This window comes from Mycteria americana, chromosome 21 (genome assembly GCF_035582795.1).
Source record: "Mycteria americana isolate JAX WOST 10 ecotype Jacksonville Zoo and Gardens chromosome 21, USCA_MyAme_1.0, whole genome shotgun sequence".
In the NCBI taxonomy this organism is placed as follows: Eukaryota; Metazoa; Chordata; class Aves; order Ciconiiformes; family Ciconiidae; genus Mycteria; species Mycteria americana.
In genome coordinates this window covers 3,598,896-3,623,831 of record NC_134385.1, presented here as the reverse complement: position 1 = coordinate 3,623,831, position 24,936 = coordinate 3,598,896, and the positions used below count along the sequence as shown (strand labels likewise).

The 24,936-nt window shown below is 42.1% G+C and overlaps 2 protein-coding genes and 1 long non-coding RNA gene across 9 annotated transcripts in view; 1 reads left to right on the top strand and 2 right to left on the bottom strand.

The window, feature by feature from the left end:
* The window catches only part of LOC142419466 (uncharacterized), a 58,226-nt gene extending 56,576 nt beyond the window's left edge, over positions 1–1,650 (bottom strand). Inside the window, exon 1 of the long non-coding RNA XR_012778558.1 lies at positions 128–1,650. This is a non-coding gene — a long non-coding RNA (uncharacterized LOC142419466). The remainder of the gene's footprint in view (positions 1–127) is intronic.
* Positions 1,651–1,753: 103 nt separating this feature from the next.
* SRSF10 (serine and arginine rich splicing factor 10) lies at positions 1,754–12,253 on the top strand. 7 transcript variants are annotated; one of them, XM_075522464.1, is made up of 7 exons: positions 1,759–2,048; positions 4,160–4,266; positions 6,033–6,134; positions 7,816–7,978; positions 8,274–8,327; positions 8,501–8,602; positions 11,715–12,253. In XM_075522464.1, the coding sequence occupies exons 1-7, from the start codon at positions 1,984–1,986 to the stop codon at positions 11,731–11,733; spliced, it is 612 nt and encodes a 203-aa protein (XP_075378579.1). In that variant the 5' UTR covers positions 1,759–1,983; the 3' UTR covers positions 11,734–12,253. The 7 variants fall into 7 exon arrangements, with proteins under 7 accessions (XP_075378575.1, XP_075378574.1, XP_075378579.1 ...); XM_075522460.1 differs by lacking the exon at positions 11,715–12,253 and having other exon boundaries at positions 1,754–2,048; positions 8,277–8,327; positions 8,501–11,708; XM_075522459.1 differs by lacking the exon at positions 11,715–12,253 and having other exon boundaries at positions 1,756–2,048; positions 8,501–11,708.
* Positions 12,254–13,511: 1,258 nt separating this feature from the next.
* PNRC2 (proline rich nuclear receptor coactivator 2) lies at positions 13,512–18,028 on the bottom strand. The gene is made up of 3 exons (XM_075522468.1): positions 17,873–18,028; positions 16,542–16,746; positions 13,512–15,810 (listed from the first exon to the last, which is right to left on the bottom strand). Exon 3 carries the CDS (start codon positions 15,790–15,792, stop codon positions 15,370–15,372), a length of 423 nt encoding a protein of 140 aa, XP_075378583.1. The 5' UTR covers positions 15,793–15,810; positions 16,542–16,746; positions 17,873–18,028; the 3' UTR covers positions 13,512–15,369.
* Positions 18,029–24,936: the final 6,908 nt, after the last annotated feature.

Sequence of the window (24,936 nt, the reverse complement as noted above, 5' to 3'; positions counted from 1 at the left end):
TGGTATACAAAGGCGGTTTAAGTTATAGATATGACATACTAAAAACACACTAATCCTATGTAGAACTTAAACTGATGCTAAACCATTTTAATTTGAAAGCACTAAAAATGCTTTAAAAATACTTCACCTTACTTCACAATTGCGGCGATTTCATTTTTCCAACAACTGTGCCAATCTTTTCAATCCAATGGCAATATTCTTCTGCCACAGGACATCTCAGATTTAGGTAAAATATTCAGTGCAGTTCTTTATGTGAAGTAGTCAAAACCTGAAGGATTTTGATCAGGTTATGAACGTTGCCCCATTACCCAAAGTAATCAATCATTTCCAGATGACAAACTCTTTCAGGTTTGCATGATAGCACTGGATCCACTCTTCCACAAAACCAAGTGAATTTTTCTGCAAAGTACTTCACGACAGTATTTATAATCTTATTTGGATCTTGTTCAAAACTGTTCATTTCCAATTTGAAAAGCTGTGAAAGGGTAATACCTGGCAGCAAGTATTTCTATCCACCAAACTCCACTCTGGTGATTCCATTGTTTTTCAGAATGTCTACAGAAGGAATTTTTTCTGCTTTGCGTCACGCACTCCCACCATAATTTCAGTCTCTAATGTGCTTTCTTGGCTTGATTTTCATGTTCTTTTGATGACTTGTGTAAGCAGATCCGTCTATATATTGGACAAGGTAACAAACTCAACCTGCTGCTAGCATACTTAATACAGAGTAATGTTAACTGTAAATATTAAATGCATAAAACAGTCAGAGACTCCCATATCTTTTCTTCAGAGTCCTGAACACAGACCACTGAGCATACAACCACCATCATTTTCTTCTTTTCGGAAGAGCAGCATATATAGTTGACATACACCTCCTGTGTCAGTGATTGAACTTCATCCGTTATTCAAAACCTGTAGAAATGTCAGGCAATTCTGAGTGTGAGATTGCCAGGATATGAACAGCAGTGTCCACCCACCAGTTTTCATTCATATTCAGCCATTAAAAATAAAAAAGTGGAAACACACTAGTGACAGACATCAGGACTGCATCAACTCTTTCTCTCCCATCCACAGTTCACTGAAAATTCCTCACACCAGCAGATGCAGACATGCTGCTTTATTGAACCGTTCATCAAATCACCTGCAACTCTTCAGTCACAGATCTGCCATTTATTTGCCTATATACCTGTTGACGAGTCACACGTTAAGGTGTTAAATAATCTCTCTACCCACCTACTTTATTGTTCTCATCACACAACTGGCTTTAGTAAAAAAGGGCTGGTGCTTCGCAAATAGCACTGCTCTACCACTGTCCGATGAAAACTCCTGGGGCACAACAACGCTGTCGGCAACAGGGCGACAGAACAGTGAACTCCCGAGCCATGGGAAAAGGCCTCGCACAGCGAGTCCTACAGCCCGACACCCCAACCTGCCGCTGAGTCAGTTTGTTGTGCTGGCCGACTGCACAGGAGTGAGCCGTGGCACCGAGAGGTGACTGCGTGAGGCAGGAAGCACCCTCTCTCCTCACAGCGGCGGCCCGCCCTCCATCTTGCGCCCGCCAGGAGCGCAGCTCGCGCGCTTCTCCCTCTTTCGGCGGGAAAAGCGAGCGGCCGCGGGGGCGGAGCAGGGCGCATGCGCGGACGGCGCCGGAGGGCGGGGGGGCGCTCCCGCTCGGGCTGTGAGTGACGGCGGGCGGGTGCGCTCTGCGCGTGCGCGCGTTCTCGGCGGGCCGAGAGCGCATGCGCAGTGAGGGCAGGGCCGATTTTGGCGCCGGCAGTCTCCTCCGCCTTTCCCCCCGTGTTTCCCTCCTCGCGCGGAGCTCTCGCCGGAAGCCCCGCGGGAAGTCTCGCGAGAGGCGGCGGCGGGCGGCGGTGGCGCTGCGTGCAGCTCCGGAGGGTCGCCTCAGCCGCTCGGCTCCCCGCAGCGCCTGGGCCCTGCCGCTCGCTCGCTCCCTCCCCCGCGCTGCCCCCCGCCGCCGCCGCCATGTCCCGCTACCTGCGCCCCCCCAACACCTCGCTCTTCGTGCGGAACGTGGCCGACGACACCCGGTGAGTGGGGGCGGGCGCCAGCGGGGCGCGGGGGCTGCGCAGGCTTTGGCGGGCTCGCTAGGCCGCGCGGGCGGCCGCCGCCGGAGGGGAGCCGGGGCGCTCCCGGAGCGAGGGAAGGGAAGGGGGCGAGGCCGGCCTGCTCCCTGCTTCTGCTTTACCCTTCTCCCTGCCTTGCCTTCCGCGCCCTTCTCCATTTTCCTCTCCCTCCTCGCGATGCTGCTCTCGTTCCCTCCTCTCCACGAGCATGGGTTTCAAAACAACGGCCAGAAAGAACAAAGCTGGGCCGGAAGAAAGTGAAACTCTGGTAGCCGCGTTTGAGTTTGTCCAGCGGGAGATGAAGGCGGGATTCGCATGCCGGCTGGAGGGATAGCCGCCTGTGCCCCTGAGCAATGCTCAGCAGCCGCTGGAGTTTCGAATGCTCTTTTGAAATACAGCGATTGTTACTAGAAGGGAGAACACAGCGCGTTTGCTGCGGGTGTCCCCAAAATTCTTGGCATAGTTGGTTCCGTTAGTACGGTAATTGCTGCTAGTTCGGGTGGAATGTTGTTGCATTAATGTACCGTGTCCTCTTACGACAGCCACTATAGAGTGGAGGGGAAAACAATGCTTTTTCTCCGTAATAATTGTATTGTAGCGAAAGTCCATAAGGACTAAATATGTGCAGCAGCTTAGTGAAATAACTTTTCATAGCAAATTGAAATAATTAAGAAGTGTGTATTGCACAGGTTCTTATTTAATGCTTGGATATTTTTAGTAAACTGCTAGATTTCTCTATTTCTGTTTTGCAGTTTATCGTCTCCTTTTTGTGTTTATCAGCTGTGAAACATTTATAGAGCATACTCGCATAGAATGCATATGTGAGTTAGAGCATACTTGCGTTGTTAATTATTGTAGAATTTGTGTGGAAGTCCCTGTAAGGTCTAGTTATATAAAATGCAAGCATGAGTTTTCAAACTTTCTCCCTGGGCAGCTTGCACCAAAGTTGTTCAGCAAATAACAGTCCTATGGGTACAATGGGATGAATTGGAAACCTTATTGTGGTTAAAAGTGTACATAGCTTCAAATTTATCTTTTTTAGTGGATTTTCTTTCGTCTTTCTGGTAGTTTATTTTACTGTAAGAACAGTCAAGGAGGACTGTTACTTCCAAACTTTTAAAAATATTGTGGGTCCTATTGAGGCTTTCACCATAAGCTTGTGATTAGACATTCTTCTTAGAGGTGGTTTCATTGTGAGATCTTGATGGTGGTTGTCGTAGTTGCCTTCTGCCGTCACTGACTATATGCACTGCAGATTCTGTCCCAGCCAACGAGAAAGAGAAATGAATAGTAGTAACTCTTTCGTACCACATAAATATGGTATTACATCAGTCTTTGTCATGCAGGTTATTGTCCTCAAGTGACAAAAATACATGTAAAGAAGCTGATGTGATTAAGAAACCTCTCTGCTGAGGAGACAATAGTTGTTCCAAGTATAGTTACAGATCTCTTCAACAGTTTTGTGCTCGGCTCTCTTAAAGCCACCTCTTGGGAAAAGCTATCCTAAGGGCATGAATGGTTGCTCACTCAAGTTTTGTTCTATTTGATGTGGTTGTAAGTATTGATTATTCTATGGAAATGAGTGTGTGTGACTGGTTTATTGTTGTACTGTTTCTTTGGATCTTACAGTTGATGTTTGCATGTTGCAAAAGCATTGTCAAGAGCTACATGAGGTACTTGAATAACAATAATTCTTAGATCCTTCTTTTCACTTTCTGCCCACCTGTGCTAGTACATCCTGCATTGAATTGACTAATACGGGTCACTTCTCCATTTACACTTCTATTGTAGAGTTATGCTGAATGCTGGTTTCAAAATGCCAGGGTATATCTTGAGCATCCTGAGTCTTGAGTGATTCAGAAAAGCCTAGTGTGTTGCTTAACAATGAACTGCTCAAACACTTTTTTTCCCCAAAAAATGTTTTGCTACATGCATCCTCTACCAGCTGCTTCCAAAAAGATGGGTGGTTATACTGATGTTGGGTTGATGATGATGATGATTATTATTATTATTATTATTATGGATGTTTTGTAACACTTAGTGAAAAAACATATAAGATATTTGTGATATTCTAGGTCTGAAGACTTGCGCCGTGAATTTGGTCGTTACGGGCCTATAGTTGATGTATACGTTCCACTTGACTTCTACACTCGTCGTCCCAGAGGATTTGCTTATGTTCAATATCCTTTCTTCAGATGGCTGATTAGTGAGGGGTGTTGAAGTTTGAAATTCAAGTTTGTGTAAGAGGTAACAAATCTAAATGAAAAAGCAGTTTACTTTTGTGTTGTATCTAATAAGTGTCTTACTTATATTGTGGTGTTTCATTATTTTTGAAGATTAACTTCTCTCAATTGTTCTTTGCCTTTTTGCGCAACTTAAATCAAGTCCAGTAATATAAAAGCTTGCTTATGTCACTGAAATTAATACTATATGATTTAAATGAAAATTTGTCACTGACTCAAAATTGTCTAGCACGTTTTTATTATCACTGGTATGTAAGTAAACTTGTGCTTAGCAAACTGTGGCTGGTATTCATTGTTAATTTAACAAATGGAAACTGGAATCACTTGATCAAAATCAGTTTGTATAAAAAATGAGGTGAACTTCTTTCTTTAATATTGTCCCCTAATTTACTGTCCTCTGTTGTTGCCTCAGAATGTAAAGCTGTACAGTAATGGCGACCCCAAAGAGAAAGCATGAAAGAACCTTTAGAGTAGAGTTCAACAATTAAGGCAAGTAGACAAGCCAAAGACCTCTTAAGGATCAGGCTTGAAGAGAAGGGAGAGTTTGGGAAAAGAAAAAATAAAGAAAAGCTGGAAGAAGGACAAGCCATAATGGGAGACAAAGCTTCGCTTTATCTACAAAAGGGGGAAAAGGTTGTTTTTCAAAGTAAAAGATAAAGCCATCTGTCATTTTTGGCCAAGCATCTCATGACAAGTCCTTCTGACAAGCACTTAAAGAGTTAAAGGTCAAGATGAAGTTGAATGGTGGCCAAGATTAAAGGAGTCATACCTGATGTATCCTACAGAATAACAGTTTTTCTTCTATTTGTCATGTAAGCAGTAATTTGATGAATGATTCTGGTTTAGTCCATTGACAAAACCTGTAATATTTCTCTCGTGAGTGCTGTTGTAACTGTGGTCTTGAATGAAAGTGCATTCGTTCTTGGTTTATCAAGATATATACCTACAACGTGATAGTTTAGTTTCTGCATAGATGATGCTGATGATGAACCAAAGTTGCTACAAGGAGAAAGGCAATTTCGTTCTTTCAGGTCACATAGCTGGAAGAAGGTGCGTGAATTACAGTAGTAGTCAATCGGGCGGATTAAAATTAGTAATGTCTGTGTTACTGAACATCTGACCTGACTGATAGCATAGGGGTTTTAGTGTATGCTTTTATCTCAGACTGTTGAAGGTCTGTATACATGTCCATGGCGTTACGTAATTTAAACTTAAAATCAGTTGGTGAAAAAAAGAAAAGCTTTATCTCAATTATAAAATTAATAGACACATGTTAATTTTTACTGTTGGTATACCTAACATAACTTAAGAACTAGGGTTTAATTTTAGTAAAGTCAATCTAGTGGAGAGAACTGAATGACCATTAGCAAATGTATTTTGAAAAGGATATCGGGTTTTTTTCCTTGCATAAGTACAAGTGGGAGAAGAAAAAAGTTAGAGTATCACATAGCAACTGCTTGCTGATGGATAAGTTCATGGTCATGTTATGAGATTTTAATTTTATTATAGGAATTCTCAGATAGCTGGTGGTTAATTTAAAAAAAAAAAATTACTAGTGTGTACTGTAGCATGACCAAAAGAACTTTAAAAAAAAACAACAAACCAAACCCTGTAAAATTAGAAAATAACTGATTTTTTTTTTTTTATTTTAAATACCAAATCTGTAAACTGCTCAAATTCCCAAGTACCTTAACACTCACCACATTTGAAGATGTCCGTGATGCAGAAGATGCTCTCCATAATTTGGATCGAAAGTGGATTTGTGGTCGGCAAATAGAAATCCAGTTTGCACAGGGGGATCGGAAGAGTAAGTGCCTTGCATGTATTTCATCAGACTATGATTTTAGCCTTAACGTTTAGTGCCAGGCAATATTACATGTGTTATTAATTGTTGTGATATGTTCTTGCTTGTATATAAATAGTATGTGGATGTTTTGCTTTTTATCCAGTAACTATTAATGACTCATTTTAATTAAAACCAGCTAACTAAGTATAATAACGGTCACTTACCACAACGTGATTCTTGCTGCTAGCTGAAAATTCTTAAGAGCTTTCTGTGCAGCTCTCTCAAGCTTTCTTTGCAGAAACACAGTGTTGAAAATTCTCCCTGTCAAAATGAGTAGCCCGGTTTTAATGTACTGTGATGCTGATATTGTGTTGAAGTGTATTAGTGATTCTGTGTTGACATTTCCTAGTGCAGTCCAGTTTCCAGGATTTGAGGTAATGTCTTCATTTTCATTTGGCTTCAGGATAAAAGTAAATTTCAAAGTATCTCAATTCAACGCGGAACTGAAATCTTATTTTCTGAACAGATAATTGTAAAGACAACTTACATCTTTTCCACCTGTTATTCATATACATATTCTTAATATATAGATTGATACAGATATTATATAAAAATAAAACATGCTGTTGGTAAACCTAACACCTACTTGTTGATCTAAAACAGGACTATAATACTCGTGTGCAGCTTGGGAATAAAAGTGCCTTAAAGATCTTTCAGTTAAAGCTATCAAAGAAACACCCTAACTGTCCAGGTTTCCCTCAAATGCGCACATTTAACTTTTATTAAAGTCAATGGAAATTATATGCTCTGAAGGACAAGCTTCTGTCCTGTATATAAACATTGGGACTTCTTCTAAGTTTCTGAACAAAAATTAACTCTACCATAGTGTTGTGAACAGCAGCAGTGAAAACATAAAAATTGTAGCTGTTTAGTACAGATAGTGTTCATTACAGGATATGTTTAAAGTACTTTGAGCATGGTCTTTGGGTTTGAATGAGAATGAGATTTCATACAAAGGAAAGATAACTATGCTGCTTAGAGAAGCTACAACAGAAGACTAGTAAGTTAATTCATTCTTCTTAATTATTGTAATAACTAAGGTAACAGAGTGAATGTGCATTGTTGTACTGGAGGGGGGGTACTTTTAGAATCAAACTTCTCTTTGTGTGGCATCCATTGCTGCTTCTGCATAAGCTGTCTTTTAATCATTAAAAACGACTGTGGATCAGGTGTAATGCATGGTGCTGTGTAGTCAAGAAAATGGATGTTTGTTTAATTCCCTGTTAGCTTTCACTTTTTGGGTAAATTCAGGAACGTTAGAATGTTTCAGTCATGGGTTCAGCCTGTCATACCAGTTTCCAGGTGGCCTGAAATTACCTTAGCCAGTTCTGTGTTGTGGTTTTATGGAGCCTTACTCCTTTCTTACTGTTTTTTGGGGTGGTTGTTGGTTTGGAGTGGTTTTTTTTTTTCCTAGATTTTTAATGCCCACAAGGCTGCATTGCATTAATTTTTGTCCAGTGGTTAAAGCAGCAAAAAGCAAATGGCATACAGCATTCTCATCTGTCCTTTTCATAAACATGTCTGCTAGAATAATGAATTAGGCTTTCTGCTAAATACCAAATATACAGATTAGTAGTGTCACTAAAGGGAAAGTAGGGCATCTTTTTTAACTTAAAATGTTAAATATTGCTATTTTTTACAGCACCAAATCAAATGAAAGCCAAGGAAGGGAGAAACCTATACAGTTCTTCTCGTTACGATGACTATGACAGATATAGGCGATCTAGAAGTCGGAGTTACGAAAGGAGACGATCTAGAAGTCGTTCTTTTGATTACAGCTATAGAAGATCGTATAGTCCCAGAAAGTAAGTGTAGTGTGTGTTTGGCTTCAACTGCACAGCAGTCTGGAGGAGAAACACCACATTGACTATTTAATTGTTAAAATTTTGAATAGTCTTTTTCTATACTCACTTTGTAATTACTTGTGGGAGTTATGTATCTTGCATGCTACATCAAATAGAAATATAGAATGAAATTATTCTGTGCTTCATTGAAGAATAACTAAAAGCAAATGCACAGCTTGGAAAAATAATTTATTAAGCATTTGTATACATACATAGGTATTTGTCACCGTTTACTCTTTCTGATGTACCTTTTTAGCAGTAGACCTACTGGAAGACCTCGTCGTAGCAGAAGCCATTCGGACAATGATAGGTAAAATACTTTTTACATCCTTTAAATTGAAAACTAGATCACTGTATTCCTTTAACTATAGGTTTAAAAAAAAGTTTCTCCTGCAAAAAAACGGTAAACAATTTTTAATGTACTAGATGTCTAAGAATAGTGTTTTTACATTCAAATCTCCTCTCTCCCCTTTATTCTGATAGGTTCAAACACCGCAATCGATCTTTTTCAAGATCTAAGTCCAATTCAAGATCACGATCCAAGTCACAGCCCAAGAAAGAAATGAAGGCTAAATCACGGTCTAGGTCTGCATCTCACACCAAATCTAGAGGCACCTCTAAAACAGATTCTAAAACACACTATAAGTCCAGCTCAAGATATGAAAAGGAGTCGAGAAAAAAAGAACCAGCTAGATCCAAATCACAGTCAAGATCACATTCTAGATCTAGGTCAAAATCCAGATCAAGGTCATGGACTAGTCCCAAGTCCAGTGGCCACTAACAGTGTATCCATGTTGTTTTTAGGCATGTAAGATTCATTTACACACAGTTCAGTTTACTTAAATTATCAGGAATATGATGTTGCAACAGTGCTAAAAAATATTTTCTTTGTCAGTTTTCCCTGTAGCCAACAATGGTTAAAATTAAAACAGTGTTGAGAAGCCACTGAGAGAGAGAGAGAGAGAGAGAGAATGTCCACTTGGTTAAATGTCATGGGCAGCTACTGATTTGGTTGTGGTGTCTCTATGTATATTTTTGTAAAGATTTGCATTTTTAATGCTTAGATATTGGTGATGACTTGATTGATCGTAACTTGCAACATTGTCCGATTAAAAATGTCATACCCGTAGAGAAATTGGTACCAGTTTGTGCTGAACAGTTAAACCAACTGTTTAACTTGTTCTTTAATGCTAAACTTTGTGATAAAACAGAAAACTGGACAGCTGTAGTGCAACACTGACTGCTGTGAAATGCAGACTGGCAGTTTTACATTTCCATTGTTCAAAGGCAGGTTTCTGTGTTCTCCATGCCCACTGACACAAGTAGGTTGGTAAATGGAGCTCTATGGAGAGATATTTTTGAGATTTCTCTTTAGTCCTGCCATCTGGAGAGATGGTACTAACATTACATGTACTACATGGGGAGAGAGTTGGTCTTGGAAGCTCGTGCAGAGATTGTGCAGTGTCGTGACTTGTCAGGATAGAGGCTTCACTGCTTTTGACCTGGCTGCTAGTACTAAATGTGTGAGGAAAAAAACCACCTTGAGATGGAAAATTAAATTCAGATTTCAGCAAATGGGAGAGCAACTAAATATTAGGTTGTGTGTACATTTTATGCAGTTTTTGTATCTATTCTAAATTTTAGTGAGCAGTTAACCATAAAATTGCTTAGTTTTCCTGCTGTTAGATACCAGTAGATTGTTTCGAGTTGTGTGTGTACAGTATATAAGAACTAAACTTTTATGCCAATGACTCCTGTGGTTAGTTGGTGTATTCATAGGTATAAAACTGTAGCCATCTCTCTTCCTGAGTAACAAAGGCTTGCTTTTACACATCAAAAAGTATTTGGTCAAGCAAGTCTGAATCACTTCTTCCTGAGAATGGATAGTGGTTTGGTTACAAGATTTCATTTTACTTAAGAACAAATGTTTGAAGTTGGATATGAACAAGAGCTGCATCTCTAGCTATTTAGTTTATCACTAATACAGTATATTTAGTAAATCGAATGTGAAAAATAACAAAACCAGTGTGTAATCTTACCAGTATTTCTCTAGAAGGCAAGATACTTTGTTATGAAAATGGCTTTTGGCGTTGTTTTTTTTCTATTTACCTTCAAAAGCCAGCATCAAACACCTAGTGTTCCTTGCTGTCTTATGTAGTAGCATATAAAAACATTGATTTCAAAAAGTTCCTTTTTAGAGAAATGTTTTAGGTTTGGGTTTTAGTGTTTTCAGCAGGGCCTTTGAAGAAACGCAGATGGCTTTTAAATATTGGCAGTGGAACGTGCTTAGGGGGTTGATTCTAGGATCTTTGTACATTTGATAGTATTTCTAACTTTTTCTTTACTGTTTGCAGTTAATGTTCATGTTCTGCTATGCAATCATTTATATGCACGTTCCTTTAATTTTGTAGACTTTCCTGGATGTATAGTTTAAAAACAGCAAAAAGTCTATTTAAAACTGTAGCAGTAGCGTGCAGCTCTAGCAGAGGAAAGTTGTGGGATTAAACTTTGTATTTCCTTTCTTATAGAGGCTTCTAAAAAGGTATTTTTATATGTTCTTTTTAACAAATACTGTGTACTACCTTTAAAACATCAATGTTTTGATCAAAATAACTAAAGACCCAGCTTATTTTCTGCTTGCTGTAAATTTAGCAAACATGCTGTAATAAAAAAATGAAGGAAATACTGATCCACTGGAATTATTGTAGCTTTAGAATTTGACTCCAGAGCATGGCTAGGAGTAGAGCTATGCATCCCTTATGGAGTAAAATCCTTACTATGGTATTTCAGTAAAGTCAGGAATTTATCATTTAATGTCTGAGTAAATATCATTTCACATTTTTAAAGGGGTACTAGACAAAATAAGCATGATAAGCATATGTTTTAGTCTAATATATTGACATTTCTTTTCCATTAACTTTTGTTATTGCTGGATGGACTGCCCTATGGTTATAAGTCAGATATTATTAGCCAGGTTATGAACTACTTCAAATCAGCAATTGAAGTATTTGTATAGAACCAATTTTCTAGTATCACCTTATCAATTTATGTTTGCCGTATCAAAAATTGTGCCAGCGGTGGTTCTCTAGAAGGTGGTCAGACTTTGCTGATGGTGTTTAAAATCTGAGCTGCCTCCTGGCACTTTGGGTATTTACAACTGGTTGTTCTTATGCCACTGAATGAAAACAACTCTGAAAAGCACTTAATTGCTTTGATAAACCCACTCTTGGACTTTGTAAGTTGAGCTGTGATTATCTTGTAGCTGTCCATAAAAATGGCTTGTAACAGCAGAAAACCCCACCCTTTTTCAGCTTTCTTAAATGAATATAGTCTTCAAGACTAAAATCCTACTGAAAAGTGGTCCACCTGACTGTGTCGTGGGAAAGCGTGGTTATGTTTTTGTCAGCAGCCTGCAAGGGATTGCTGTAACTGACATTCACGTTAGTCCAGCCAGAATTACAGCTGGATTGGTGGGGAGGAGGGAGAAGAACATCTTTGTGTCCAGGCTGAGGTTCTAATTTGAGACTGCAGAGTAACAGTAACTATACCTTAACTATTTTGTCAGCATGTCCGTATATTGTGTGCCTCAACATTTATGTATAGCACAGTTTAAATTTTTTTTTGTTTTGAAAATCCAATTCATTGCAAGTATAATGTAGTATCTGACAGTTCTGATGGTTCTTTCTTTCTCTCCCAGAGGTAGGACTAAACTTTGACTTGACTTGTGTATATGAACAAGCCAGAAAAGCCGAACACAAACCCACGATGTTTCAAGAGTGCATGAATAAAGATGTTGTCCTAGTTCTTGCTCCCATGGAAAAATTGTGAAGAAGCTGTTCTGTGGGCCTTTCAGTTGGGGACGAGTTAGCAGGATGTGGCCAAAAGGGCAGGGAATGTTTACGCATTCATGCAAGTCAAGCCACAGCCCATCTAGATAACATCTCCCTTCCTTGACGCAGGTATCCTAGTCCTGCTCTAAAAAAAGCAGTAGCCTGTCTTGTGCAAGCTACCTGCAGGTTATGCACAGCTGGAATGCAAGAACATACGCAGGCTACAAAAGATCATGTATAGGCATCTTTCTTTTGGAGTCTCAAGAACGGTGGGAATTATGTTTTTCTGTGGTAAAACTAGATTTTGTCATTCCTGCAAAATTTGTAGAATTGAAGTAGTATGTAAAAATTCTGCTGAAAGTAATGGCTGTGCTCCAAAATATCTGCAGCGTATTGATTTATCTCAGCAGTAATAGAAGGCTCTATTGGAACTTCTTTTTCACCACAAGTCCATGCACCCAACTGATAATTAAAAATCTTAAATTTAGTGGTTAAGTAGCTGGGTGTTTAAATTAGGGACTATAATAGACTGGTCTCTGAAAGCTAAATGTTATCCTTTCTATGTCTTTTAAAGATGTTTAAATGTACAGTATAATGGCTTTATTGAAAGTGGAAATTTTCAATTTAAATGTTATTTTGAGCTCTCTTCTTGGAAAGAGCTGCCTTTTTTTTTTTTCTTACTGTTCAGTCTGGGGTAACAGCTTGAAATATGTCCAGAGAAGGGCAATTGGATTGATATACATTGCAGCACTGCTACTTGATTTTTTGGCAGGGATGTTGCAGATTAACATTTTGAAGTACAAAGGGATAAATTTACACATTTTTAGGACATAATCACCCATTAATAATTGCTGGTTTTCTCCATTTATCTTGTAACTTGCTTAAAAAGTCTGTAGTCCATTGCTATAATATTTGTCTAAAGATGCTCTTACTGATGAGACTATTATAGGAAGGGAAGACTATGTACCCTGTAGTGTGTTTGATCAAAAGATGCTAATGTTTTATTCATACACATCCTTTCTTCTTGAGTTTTGTGTTCCATCTGTGCAAATAACCCTGTGAATTGGGAATAAAATGTACAAGTTTTGACTATAACTTGAGAGCACCTTCTGACTTAATTAATACAGCCGTAGTCTGTTGGAGATGGATCACCGAGCACTGAATCCCCAAGAAGTTCCCTCTAGCCCAGCGCGCTGAGCCAGCGCCCCATCCTCAGAGCTAGCAGAGCGTGATCACAACTCGGCTGAGCTTAAGCTGCATCTACTCAGACTAGCTTGTCTCACTTACAAGCCTAGCTTTCCTGGGCAGAGCCTGGCAGCCCTTTAGCAGGCTTTGTTTTGTCTTTGTGAGTAACTTCAGCGTTCCTTTTCAAGCCCTGCGTTCACAGATCACTGGCAAGGCATGAACGAGAGGGCTGTAGTTGGAGAAACGTCCTTCATTGTGATTTCCAGCTTGTTCTGGCGCGGGGAACACGTGCCTGGGCTTGTCAGGTTGCTGGGTCTTACCTAAGATGGAGATAATTGTAAAGAGTTCCTTGCCAGTTCAGGGGGCATTTCACTACATCAGTCAGTATTCTGAGCTGTTTCAGAGCTTCACAGAGCTCCTTGAGCTGCCAAAATGCTGTAATCCCACTTTTCCATTACCATCCTAAAACAGACAGATGCTTTTAGGGGGTGAAAAGTTTAGTTTATTTAAATTTTTGTTGTTTCCAATTTGTACATATACCATCACTAATTGACAATTTGAAGTCGAGTATACACAATTGTAACTGGGCTACAGCTCATCCACTGGTGAAGGAGCAGGTCACAAAGACTCAAGTTTCAAGACCGCCAATTCTCTCTTATTTGGAGCAACAGATTTGTAAACATTCAACCAGCTGCCAATGCATTTTGAATGTACAGAAAGACATCGCAAAGAACATTTCACCATCTGTGAAACTCCCTTTCAATTTAAAGCACTTCTTTAGTAATTATTTTTAAGTAACCTTGGATTCTGTTATCACAGTTCAGCTGATCCTGTGACAGAAACAACTGAATTGTGACAGCACTGAAAGCTGCATGCTGGCAACTGCCCCATCCCCATTCTGAAGTTGACAGATTTTAGCAAATATTGGGACAAAATAATGTTGTAGCATTGATTCATTTTAGAAACATTGTTAAATACTTCCGTTTCATCAACCACCTAAACTCAGCCATGTGCATTTCCCATGAAACATCCAATTTGATTTTGAACACCTTAGTTTTCATCACTACACACCTCTCCTGTACATTCACAATGTGAGTATCTGAAACTTGAGCAGCTTTTTTTTTTAGTTTTTTTATTTTATTAAAAAATTCTAAATAAGCCTCTTTTGCACTGAGTTTACTTTAAAAATGAGATTACAACCAAGTAAAACGTGCATTTTCACTGTATGTTAAGTGCAAGGGCACAGCCACAAATGTCCTTTTTTTTTTAAAACAAAATATCTTTTTTTAAATCAGGCCACGTACTCAACATGGTCATCTTACATTCAGCAGTTTTGTACTAAAAATACCTCTGTGCAGGAAAGCCCAGCGTAAATTTACATATGCTACAAAGTTTTACATTTATTTACATGGCTCTGTCTTCCCTATGAAAACATTTTAATACCTGCCACAAGCTACTGTAACTTAAAACTATTATTACAGGGTAACCAATTTAAGACCAATCTAAGGAACTACACCTTTTTCACAATTTTAAAAACAGATACAAAAATGTCTTTTAGAACTCAGCAGTGCAATCTGAATACAAAGGATTTTTTAGAGTTTTTTGGCAGTCATCTGGCAATGCAGCGTCTGGTTGGCACAGTCTGACTTGTGGAGATTGCAATGAAGTATTGCTAGAGCTGGAGAGCGACAATTACACGTTTGCCTGATGCATTCTTCCATCTTTCTAAGAACACGCACCAATACGTTTCCTAGATCTCAATTTTAGTCACAGGCTTGAAATGCTTGTCTGACAATTCAAGAGTGCCAAATAAAGCTCGCAGGTATAAACAAGAGAATAATCTGCATTTTGCCTAGTGCCTAGGTGGACGTCTCTGCTCAGCAAATCTGCTCTGCAGAGCTTTTATTTAACTAACAAATTTTATGCAAGTTTGAAAAGCAGCACAGTACCTGACTAAAGCTTTCAGTGTGGTTTTTTTCCAGTTAATGCTGCATTCAGTTAGGCGAAAGCTGGTTTTCTAACACCATACCAACAAGTAGTCATAATGCCAATTTTGGGAGACAGTCCCGTTTACTCTTAGAATATGTGGTGACCGTTCAGGATTTGATTAGCTTGATTATAGAGAAAATACCTATTTCACAGTGAACACAGCACACAACTTTTGAGGTAAAACATTAGGGGAATGTAATCTTCCACCCCCTTCTCTTCCAAGTAACTAATTACATGCAGCAAGAACATCTAGTTCTGTACACCTGTGCATCTGGAGTTAGGAATAACAATTCTCAAATTTGAAACCCTGTAAATTTAAATAACTTTAAAAATATGAAAAGTTGCATCTCAAGCCTGGACTTTAAGTAATGTTTTAAGCTGAAATGTCATTATTTCCTTATCAGAAGGTTTAAAAGAAACAGGTACCCAGTGGCTTGGTGGCTTAGGAAGAACACTTGGTGAGGGTGGCTCACTAAATTTTGCTCCAGCATAGTTCTGATTGGTTTGAGGTGTGAAAAACAGGTTGCGATTCGATAAAGTAGGACTCCAATTTTGATTACTGGGGAAATGAACATTGTTCTTTCCCCCTTTTTGCATGGCCTGCCATGCACCAGATGATGAGTTGCATCCATGTCCTCTTTCTTTCTTCATATAGGTCTTCATCTGCGAATTCTGGTCTTTATTCTTCTGCCTGTTTTTAAGTTGTTGATGGTTCTTGGTGGTATTTCTAGACTGGGGAACTGGAATGTTGAATCTTTCTCCACCACCCATCTTCAACTTAAATGTCACCTGTAAAAACAGGGGAAAAAGTCGGGAGTTTGCATTACTGCCTTTTTTTTTTTAAAAAACAGAAAATATTTCAGAGAATTTTTAGATTCTAAGCAAGGGGACTGAAATCAATCTAACCAAAACTCGTATCAATTGAAAGTAGTGTTTTTTCTCCTTTACTGGATGCCACTTCAATAATACCTAAGAACTTTGCTGACACACTCATGAGAACTGAATTATAATGCAGCATATCTTCTGAGTGGGAGATTACTGACTCTACAGTAGCTTAACAATTCTGCTGCTGATGGCTGACAAGCACGTCATATACCAATCCATTCTTCCGGAATTGTACCCCAGTCCCCTTATCAACAGGAACAGCTTTGTCTACTTAGTTATGAAAACGCTGGTCCTCCAGGCAGCCCAACTACTGAATACGTGTGAAAGACAATGTTGCTTACAAAATACAATGCCAAATTTAAGGTGTTAGTACTTAATCCTGAAAACATTTAAACCAGGCTTGTTATACCTAAAGATCTGGGCAAAGTTTGCACTGATAAAGCCACTCCCCAGTCTTTCTGGTAAGTCCAAGAATTACTCTGATAAACCCAAAATGAACTGAAAACAACCTCAGATGGAAAGCAGCCATCTGTAACTGAACTTCCAAAGCAGACAGCCAGATACTATCACACGGTACTTGGCACCTTCACGCTGACTCTCCTACAGAATACTGTTCCTCTCCCACCCCTATTTACCTTTCAGTTGTCTTCTCAGATTCCACACTCTCCACCTCTTGCCCCCTTTCTTGCTTCCAAGCCTGAAAGAGCAGGTGCTGCCTTTTGCTGGATTCCTTCCTTTGGCTAGGAATAGAAGTTTTCATGGGCTGATCTGCTGTTTTCAGCCGCGTAGCCGAGCCCAACATCGGATTCTCGGCACAAAAGCTCCAAGGGAGAAGTCCCACTGCATAAATGAGAATGAAGTTTCAATTTAGGTTAAGGAAACACTTATTTCCCTTTCAAATTTGGGGCGAGGGGGGAAATGAAATAATTCGGAGAATTCATAAAGTCAGTTGTGTCTCTTATTTGTTAAAGATTACAATATACTTCAAACTTAAAAAAAACACCACCACACCAAAAGACACGACAGTATTTATCTTACTCTATATAAACTTCACCATCATACTTAGCATTTCACAAAGAACAGCATTTTTATCATGGTCTCTCTATATATGTATTTTAATAGGCAAGCAAGAACCTTATCCTTTTTTTTTTTTTAAATAGGGAAAAAAAAGTCAAAGACAATGGAAAATACTTTGGGATGAACTCCTGGGGAACTAGCGCTTCAATGCATCACTCGAGCACAAAGAAACCCTGAAAACTACCCCTTAAGAACTCGCCTACCTAACTCTGTGGGACCAGAACAGGAAAACACCGCCCAGAATTACTGCCCACAGAAACTACCCCCAAGTGTCCCAACACTTCCCGTGAAACCAATCACACCCCCAAACCCTCTCCAGCCACTCCAACAGAACTCCATTTCTACTCGGTCAGCTGTTTTTTTTCACCTTCGTTACTAATTTCTTGTTATTTTAATTCCTTATTAACTCTTAAAATAATTTCCTGTTTAGCCCATGGCTCATCCTCTCCTGAAATCTTTTTTAGGATTTTAATCTTAAGGCACGCCAGTCTATTCACCTCCCCCTAATCGATGTGTCACTCTTCAGAGTCATCAGCACCCCCAGCCCACCTCTCCCCAAAAGCTCCAGGAAGAGCCGCCCATCTTCATTTCCAGCTTTCGCCTTGTTGTGACTAGAAGTAAGGGCCGAGGTAACGTCATTAGCACAAACCAAGCTGCTGTTTGCTCCCACCGCAGCGGCCCTCACAGGCTCGGCGCTTGTCAGAGCTCCGTCCGTTCGTCTCCAAACTGTCTCTCTTCTTATGTTGCCTATACCCCACGATCCCTCGTCCCTCCTGACCCCGCGGGGAACCGGGAACCCCCGTCCCCACCTCCCCAACAATGGAGCAGCCCAGCGAACACAACATGGCGGCGACAGCGCCCGGCCCTTCCCGCACCGCTTCTCCCTTACCGACTTCTGTCCGTCTCGTTCGCCCACAAGCACAGACACACACACACGGGTCTTTAGGAACCGACCCTGCTGCTCCTCCGCCGTCACTCTCCGACACCCCCCCACCCCCCCCGCAAAGCACAGCCCAAACCGCTCCACCAACGCCTGCGCTGCCCCTCTAGCTCCCACACAAAATGGCGGCCACTTCCCTACGCCGTATAACACCCTCACCCTCCTCCCCCCTCCCCAGACCACCCTGCTCCAGCCAATAGGAGCGCGCCGCCTGCTCCGTTCACCAATGCGAGCCAAGCCCCGCCTGTTGCCAGGAGGGGACGGGGCAGACTGGCCGCCGTGGGCGGGCGGGGCCGCCGTTTGAATCTCCTCAGCGCAGGGCAGCTCGGGAGCGCGGCCGCCCCGGGCCGGGGCCCTTTGTCCCGGGGCCGGCTCCTCCGCCGGCCGGCGTCCGCGGCACGTCCCGAGGGTCCCCGGCTGCGCTCCCCAACCCCCCGGCCACGCAGCCAGCTTCCCCCCTCGCTCGGGAATTAGCACAACAGAAGGAGGGGGATGGCCGTGCCAGCTGCCGCTTGGGGCTTCAAAGAGGTAAAATAATTAACACACACCCACCCCACCCTCCCCCGGCTGTGAGAGGGTCCCCGGGAGGGGGGATTCACTGAACAGAGAACAAAGAACAAAATCCAGGCCCGCAGAGATCCCCCGCAGCTTTCAGATCGCCAAATGGAGTACCTCCGAGTAAAGGGTTCTTCGAGCCCATACCCCACAGCTGCATTTATTTACGTTAAATAATTTTTTAAATTATTACAAATAATTTAGAGGCATTTTCAATGTCAAAATGTAGGAAAATGCGTGAAGGGAAAAAGGTTCCACATTTTTAAACGACTGTGTGGGAAGGGATTCAAACCTGCCGAGCCCCTGGCAGTGGCTGCTGTCGGTGTTTACATTCACACACTTATCTTGCCTCAAGGGATCGTTTACACTGAAACCCAGGAGATTTGGCCTTTACCGTGTACAGGCGGAATGAAAATTAATAAATACAGGAAACCTGCACACTCTTTAAGAGAGCTCAGACTCCCTGTACATTACATTAAGGACCAAAAAAGAAATCCCAAAAGAAAATTGAAAGCTACTATTTCAGTTTGCTGGGGGAAAAAGTACTTAAAACCAACACAGGAACATTCTGAGGTTTTATTTTGAAGAGAAGCCTTGAAGAGTTCATTGAGGCACCCTGCATTTTTAGCTACAGAATGGAAAAATTACTCTTTCCTCCTTCATCTGTAAACCATTTAAACAGATGGTTTCTTACTGACCAGCACCTGGTTTTACAGGGCTCTGACCCATCATAGGGTCTTCAGGCACTAAGAGGACAAAGGTAAGCACTCTAAAGAGAAGCTGCATCTTTAAGAAGTTTGTACTTCATTATGCAGTGTTATTGAAAAAAACATGCTATGTTTTAATATACAAAGTGTGTTGACAGAACCAAGCCCAGACCTTTGTTCATGTTCTTTATTGTATGTTTGCACAAACCAAGTTGAGATTAATTTGTTTTCCTCCCTTTGCTCTGTATTTCTTGGCACAATGTTATGGCTAAGATCCTTTCAGTAGCTTTCATTTAGCTAGAAGACAACAGTATCTGCTGTAACCAAACACTTAAGCCTTGAAATTCCACCAATTATCTCAAACAACTCTTCTACAATGCACATCAGCAGATTTTTTGCTTTGGTTCTATCTTTAGTGTGTTTATATCTGCTAAACACATCTATACACTGGGATGAGATGATGTTTTAAGTCAGGACATGTCACAGATTTAGAAATAGCATTTTGCTGGCTGCAAGCGTGCTCTCTTGGCTAGGGAGCCAAACAGCCATGTACTTTTCAATTCAGATCAAGGATGACACGAGGTCTGACAGTTTTTCCTCACTATGTTTTAGATATTTCAAAAAAAAAACACCACCATCTTGTCTTTCAGAATTGGTTTTGGGGTCAGGCTGACATGTAGCCAGAGGGGAGCAGGAAACAGTGATAAACTAATCCTGTACTTGTCAGAAACCATTTCACTGAAACACCAGGAAAACAGTTGAATGCTACAGTAAATTGTGTCATTCAGAGTTCAAGCAGGAACACAAGGGGTATTTTTTTTTTTTTAATCAAAAGGGCAGGCAGTGCAGAATATCCAAATCACCACAATGCCCAACTTGCAAGCAAAGAGAAAATTACCCATGCATCACACTTCAGCAGCTAAGACCTTGGGCAGGTTTCCTCTCCTGCAGTGAAAGAGAAGGAGCTATTCCCACAGCTACAGTAACCCTAATATGTACAGAAGCACTCAAGTGCCTGCCATGTGCTGGACTGCATGTCCTGAAGACACAGCACAGACTCAGTCTCAGAGTTTGGTCTTGATTCCTTATCATCAAGATCTGAGATGCCTTCAAGAGAAGCTATGTCACTCCCTCAAATAGTAATTTTTAAACCCTCTTTCTTTTTTTAAATGGCCTCAACACAGGACTTCTTGTTCCAAAGCCTATGGCACTATATTCACCTCAGTTACTCATGGGCAGACTGCCTGGGCTGCAGCAAGATGCAAGCTGCCTCCAGGAGCAGCTCATGCCCACCATTCATGCCATGCAGCCCTCCATCTGCTAAAGACAAGGTCCAAGAGGCAGTGCCCTCAAACACGCTGCTTGAACAGGGTAGTACCTCCAAACGTGACTTTGCTGTGCATTGCCATGTGGCAACAGACTCAATGACCTCAGCTCCACATCACCTTTGCTACATGTTCTTATAACCCGTAAGTACATGGGTTTTCTATTGTGCAAGTGTCTGCTTGGTCTGGATTATTCTGCTTCCTTCAGGTAATCCAAGGCTCACTGCAATAACTACCAAGTTTCATCATGTTCCCAGTTTCTTCAGTAGGACCTACATTACTCAAATCCTCCTCTCAGCCCTCCACCATACTTTTGCTGCCACAGTGACAACTACTCAAGGTTTTCCCTAGCCACTATTATTTTTCACTCAGCATCTCCATTCCCTCTCAAAGCAAGTGTTAATACCAGCCCAGGGAAGCAGGTCCATCTGTGCCAGCATTACAGCAACTAACCATTTGCACAGAAGTTCCAGTGAAGACAAAGTCCCCAGAGCTTCATTAGCCCCAAACTGAAATGCTTCCAGCTGTGATCAAGATGCATCTAACCATGCACATATTCATGCCAGAGCATTTCAGTGGAACTACTCACTGATGGATGCTGCAGGAAGTAAGCAGCACAGATGAATCATTTGTTAAGTCAATAGTGAACCATTGCCTCAGTTTTATTCACAGGTGACAAGCTTCCAGTAGTACACAATTTTTAGAGCCATAAAGAGTAAACACCTTGGGGTTATTAAGAGTCCCATGACACACTTAAGACTAGTTGGATGTTTCCGTCCAAGCCAAACATTAACTAGGGTAACAATTACCTAAGTTTTCCTCATGTGGGAAGTGTGTTGAGTTTGTATTTTCTTAAAAATCTGCACAAAAGTATTGAGCAAACAGTAACATTTAGAATAACCTTTATTCTGTTTGGCAGAGGACCCCTGTTTCTTGATCAAATAAAGCTCAGGAAATCCACAGCAGTGATCTACAGGAACTAGGTGGATATTTGAATGTCCCCAGAGTAAATAGAGAAGAGGTACCAGGCAAGCACCCCAACAATTCAATAAAACTATGTGCTTTAATTGCTTAAAGCTCCTTATAAGTTTGTTGTTAAATAACACAGAGACAGGATACCCAAAGATACTTTCTATATAAGCTGTAGATATTAATTAAGTCAGTGTCCAGCAGTACCCAAGTTGTATCATCTCCAGAATAAGAGTTTCCTCCTCTGCACTGCTGAAACCAGTTATGTGCTCAGGAGTGTTTCTGAGAACATAACTCCTTTGGATGACTGCAGCATGCACATTTGTATACATACATATACACAGAACACAACAAACTCAACACCAAGAGTAAAAACACCATGGACACACAGAGCTCATTGAAGACCAGTTATCCAAGCCCTGAGCCTTATGGCCCGGGGGGGTTTAAAGAGCTTCTGCTAAAGCAGCTTCATTGCAGCTGATGTCTGAACTTTGTCAGTAAAAGCACATCCAGGCATGACTCCCGAGTCACACCCTGTAGGCTTTCTGTCTTAACAGCTCCCTGTTCAAATCCACACCAGCATTGAGTCACAAAAAGCCTGCAGGAACCTTCAGCCCATTTAAATCAATATGCCTGGTTCATATCCTATCAGCAGAAAAAAACATTTCCACCCTCAACCCACCTCACTACACGAGAGCACACAGAGGTGTTTCTCCAGCAGGAGAGCTCACCCAGGGCCCAGGCACTGCCTTGGGCACAGAGAGGGCAAACTCATCAGGCAAGCCCTGCTTTGCTCACACAAGCTATGCTATACAAGAGAGTAAGTCTATTTTTTCTGAGCATTTCCTCTAGGAGGGCAGTATAAAGTCACACTGGCTCTCTGATTCACACCTTATCAAGGTGAGCAGTGCCTCCACCCTCAGCCCTGTCTGGGCCACTCAGTTTTCAAATTCAGCCCCGGCAAACACTAGAGTCAGAGAAATACAAGCAAGTCGCTGTCCTCCCACAAAGCACAGCCACCCTTCCTGCAAGTGCTGGTGACTAAGTGCCCCATCACATGAGCTATGTCCTAACAGCAGCCCCAGGGGTTGTTCCCTGCTGCTCTGTAGACAGACACTACTACCAAGCAAGACCAAGCTCATAAGCACAGCTTTTCTTTGAGCCTTCCCTCCAGCACACAGCAGGCCCAGAGCCAGCAGCTCACCAAGACGCAGGCCCAGACCATCACCTCTGCAGCCAGAGCTAGTACCTGTGTAAGGTCTGCAGGGAAAGCATCCCATCCAAGGTCATCTCCCCCACTTGCCAGTTCTGCTCAGCCTCACTCGCTGGAAGGGATATGGTACAGCCACTAGCAGCAAAGCAAGAAATACAAATTGCTGCTGAGACTATCCTGAAGACCTCAGCAAAATCCTGCACTACTAGCTACATACCAGCTCAGTTGTGCCTGATTGTGCTTCTGGCTTAAATATGATAAAATCAGGTGCACTGAATTCAGGCAACCCCACCCAATTGAGAGCGAGGCCATTTAAAGCCCACCCAGCCAAGGCAGTCCCTTAGAGCTCTTCTTCAGGGCTGGTGCTCCTTTAGTTCCCGGTAGTTATGTGTGGACTACTTCTGCTCAGTGCCAGCAGGCAAAAAGACAAAAGCAGAACATGACCTTTATGGGAATGTAAAGCTGATCATTGATCCCAGATGTTGACCCTGGGTATGGGGGGTTTCCCAAAGCAGGGCTGTTCACAGCTGGGTTAGCTGCAGCTGATGCCAAGGGAAAAAATCCAAGCTAGAGAGGAACAAAAAGCCCTTACATTACAGAAGTCAGCCTTTAATGGTTTTCTTTTACTCTGGTAGGACAATTTTGCTATAAAAGAGAGTCCAGAAACCAAATTACAAGTTTCTAGCCATGCTGCAGTAAAAATGTTGCTTTCTTATACCACGCACTCCTTTGACAGAACAGCTCTCTTTGCAGATAGAGGAAACTTGGGTCTATATTTCACAGGATCCTGCTGGATGTGAAGCTGTGACAGAGCAGGGAATAGTTTGGGGCTGAGTGCTGCTTTTCTAACTCAGGACTAGTATAAAGTATCTTTCTGTTTTTCACTAGCTCTTTACAGTCTTATATTTGTTCTTGCAAAGGAACATTTGTCAGTTCATGGGAACTGAAATGGAAGCCGTTATCTTTTGAGACAGGGCTGATAACCTGCCTCTTCTCCTTTGCTTATACAATAGTCCGTGATGCCTTTCATCTTTATTGTGGTTTCCACACGAGATCCAGAGAGAGGCTTTCAAAAACACCCAGCCCTGAGCAGCGTCGAAAGGGTCAGACAGGTCCCAGGTCCCAGCCGTTCCCAAGCACCCCGGTGAGCAGGGGAACCCCTTTTTCCTGGCCAGGGGGCAAGAGGAAGCGCTGGGTTCCCAATTCTGCCTCTTTTTCAAGCGTCCGCAGGCCAATGTCCCCGCGAGCGTTGCGGGCTCCCCTGGAGAGGGCAGCCGAGCATTGCTGAACGCGGGCGCACGGCTGAGCTCCAGCAACTGCTGGGAAACTCCTGAGCCACAAATAATGGCAGAGGGGAAATATGTGAAACACAGATTTGGAGAGCTGAAGATGTAACTGCTATTCAAAACCATCGCGAATCCATCGAATGGGGGAACTGGGATCCAAGCAGGAGGGAAGGTTGAGTTCCTGCTTGGGAGAAGACAGGTTGATGGTGCTGGGATGGGCTGTGGGAGGAGGTTGCAGCTGCTCTGTAGGATGTCAGAGCGGGACCTGCTGTGGGGCAGGGTGCACTCGGGGACTAAGGTGCATGGCCTTTCCTTTGCAGCCAGCGCAGCGTATGCTCCCCGCTACAGGTTGTATGGTCTTACCCAACCATAATGTGGCCAATTCCTTTGGGATTTTGGGCAAACTTGCATCTAGCCACCCACACGGAGTCTTGAGTAACAGGCGATATTCTCCCCAGTGCTCTGGTGTCCCTGCTTTCCAGCAGCAACAGCACAACCTGCAAATAATGAGCTACAGGCTGCTGCTGCCCAGCTGGCGGGGAGAAGTGGTTAGCTGTGAGGAAGGATAGCTGAGAGCAGGTAGATCAGAGACCTCAGCCTCTGCAGCCCTGGGTCCATCGTGACCGCAGCGGTGTGATTGTGTAACTTAAGACCTAAAGCCATTTCCTTTCCCTTCCACTTGCTCTTCTGGCATTAGCAGAGCATGTTTGTGTACAGAGAAGTGGCTTGCCCACTTTCTGGGGCACAGAGAGGTGGGATTCTTGCTGTTAATGGGGCTGGCAAACACGCAGGCGGCAAATTTCTGTGCTTGCCCTTAGACCTGCGCACAGCTAGGTATATCCAGATTTTTCCATGTCTGTCTCCTAGCTCTTTTCCTTCACCTCCTCTTCCACTTCCCAAAGAAATCAGGAAAAGACCCTGAATATCTCTTGCCTCAAACACTGCAGGTACATGGAGG

Excerpts from the sequence above, each read along its gene's own strand:
- PNRC2 (XM_075522468.1), bottom strand. The coding sequence starts at position 15,792 with ATGGGTGGTGGAGAAAGATTCAACATTCCAGTTCCCCAGTCTAGAAAT.
- SRSF10 (XM_075522459.1), top strand. The coding sequence starts at position 1,984 with ATGTCCCGCTACCTGCGCCCCCCCAACACCTCGCTCTTCGTGCGGAAC. Across the intron at positions 2,049-4,159 it reads AACGTGGCCGACGACACCCG|GTCTGAAGACTTGCGCCGTG; the intron begins GTGAGTGGGGGC and ends GTGATATTCTAG. Across the intron at positions 8,328-8,500 it reads AGCCATTCGGACAATGATAG|GTTCAAACACCGCAATCGAT; the intron begins GTAAAATACTTT and ends TTATTCTGATAG.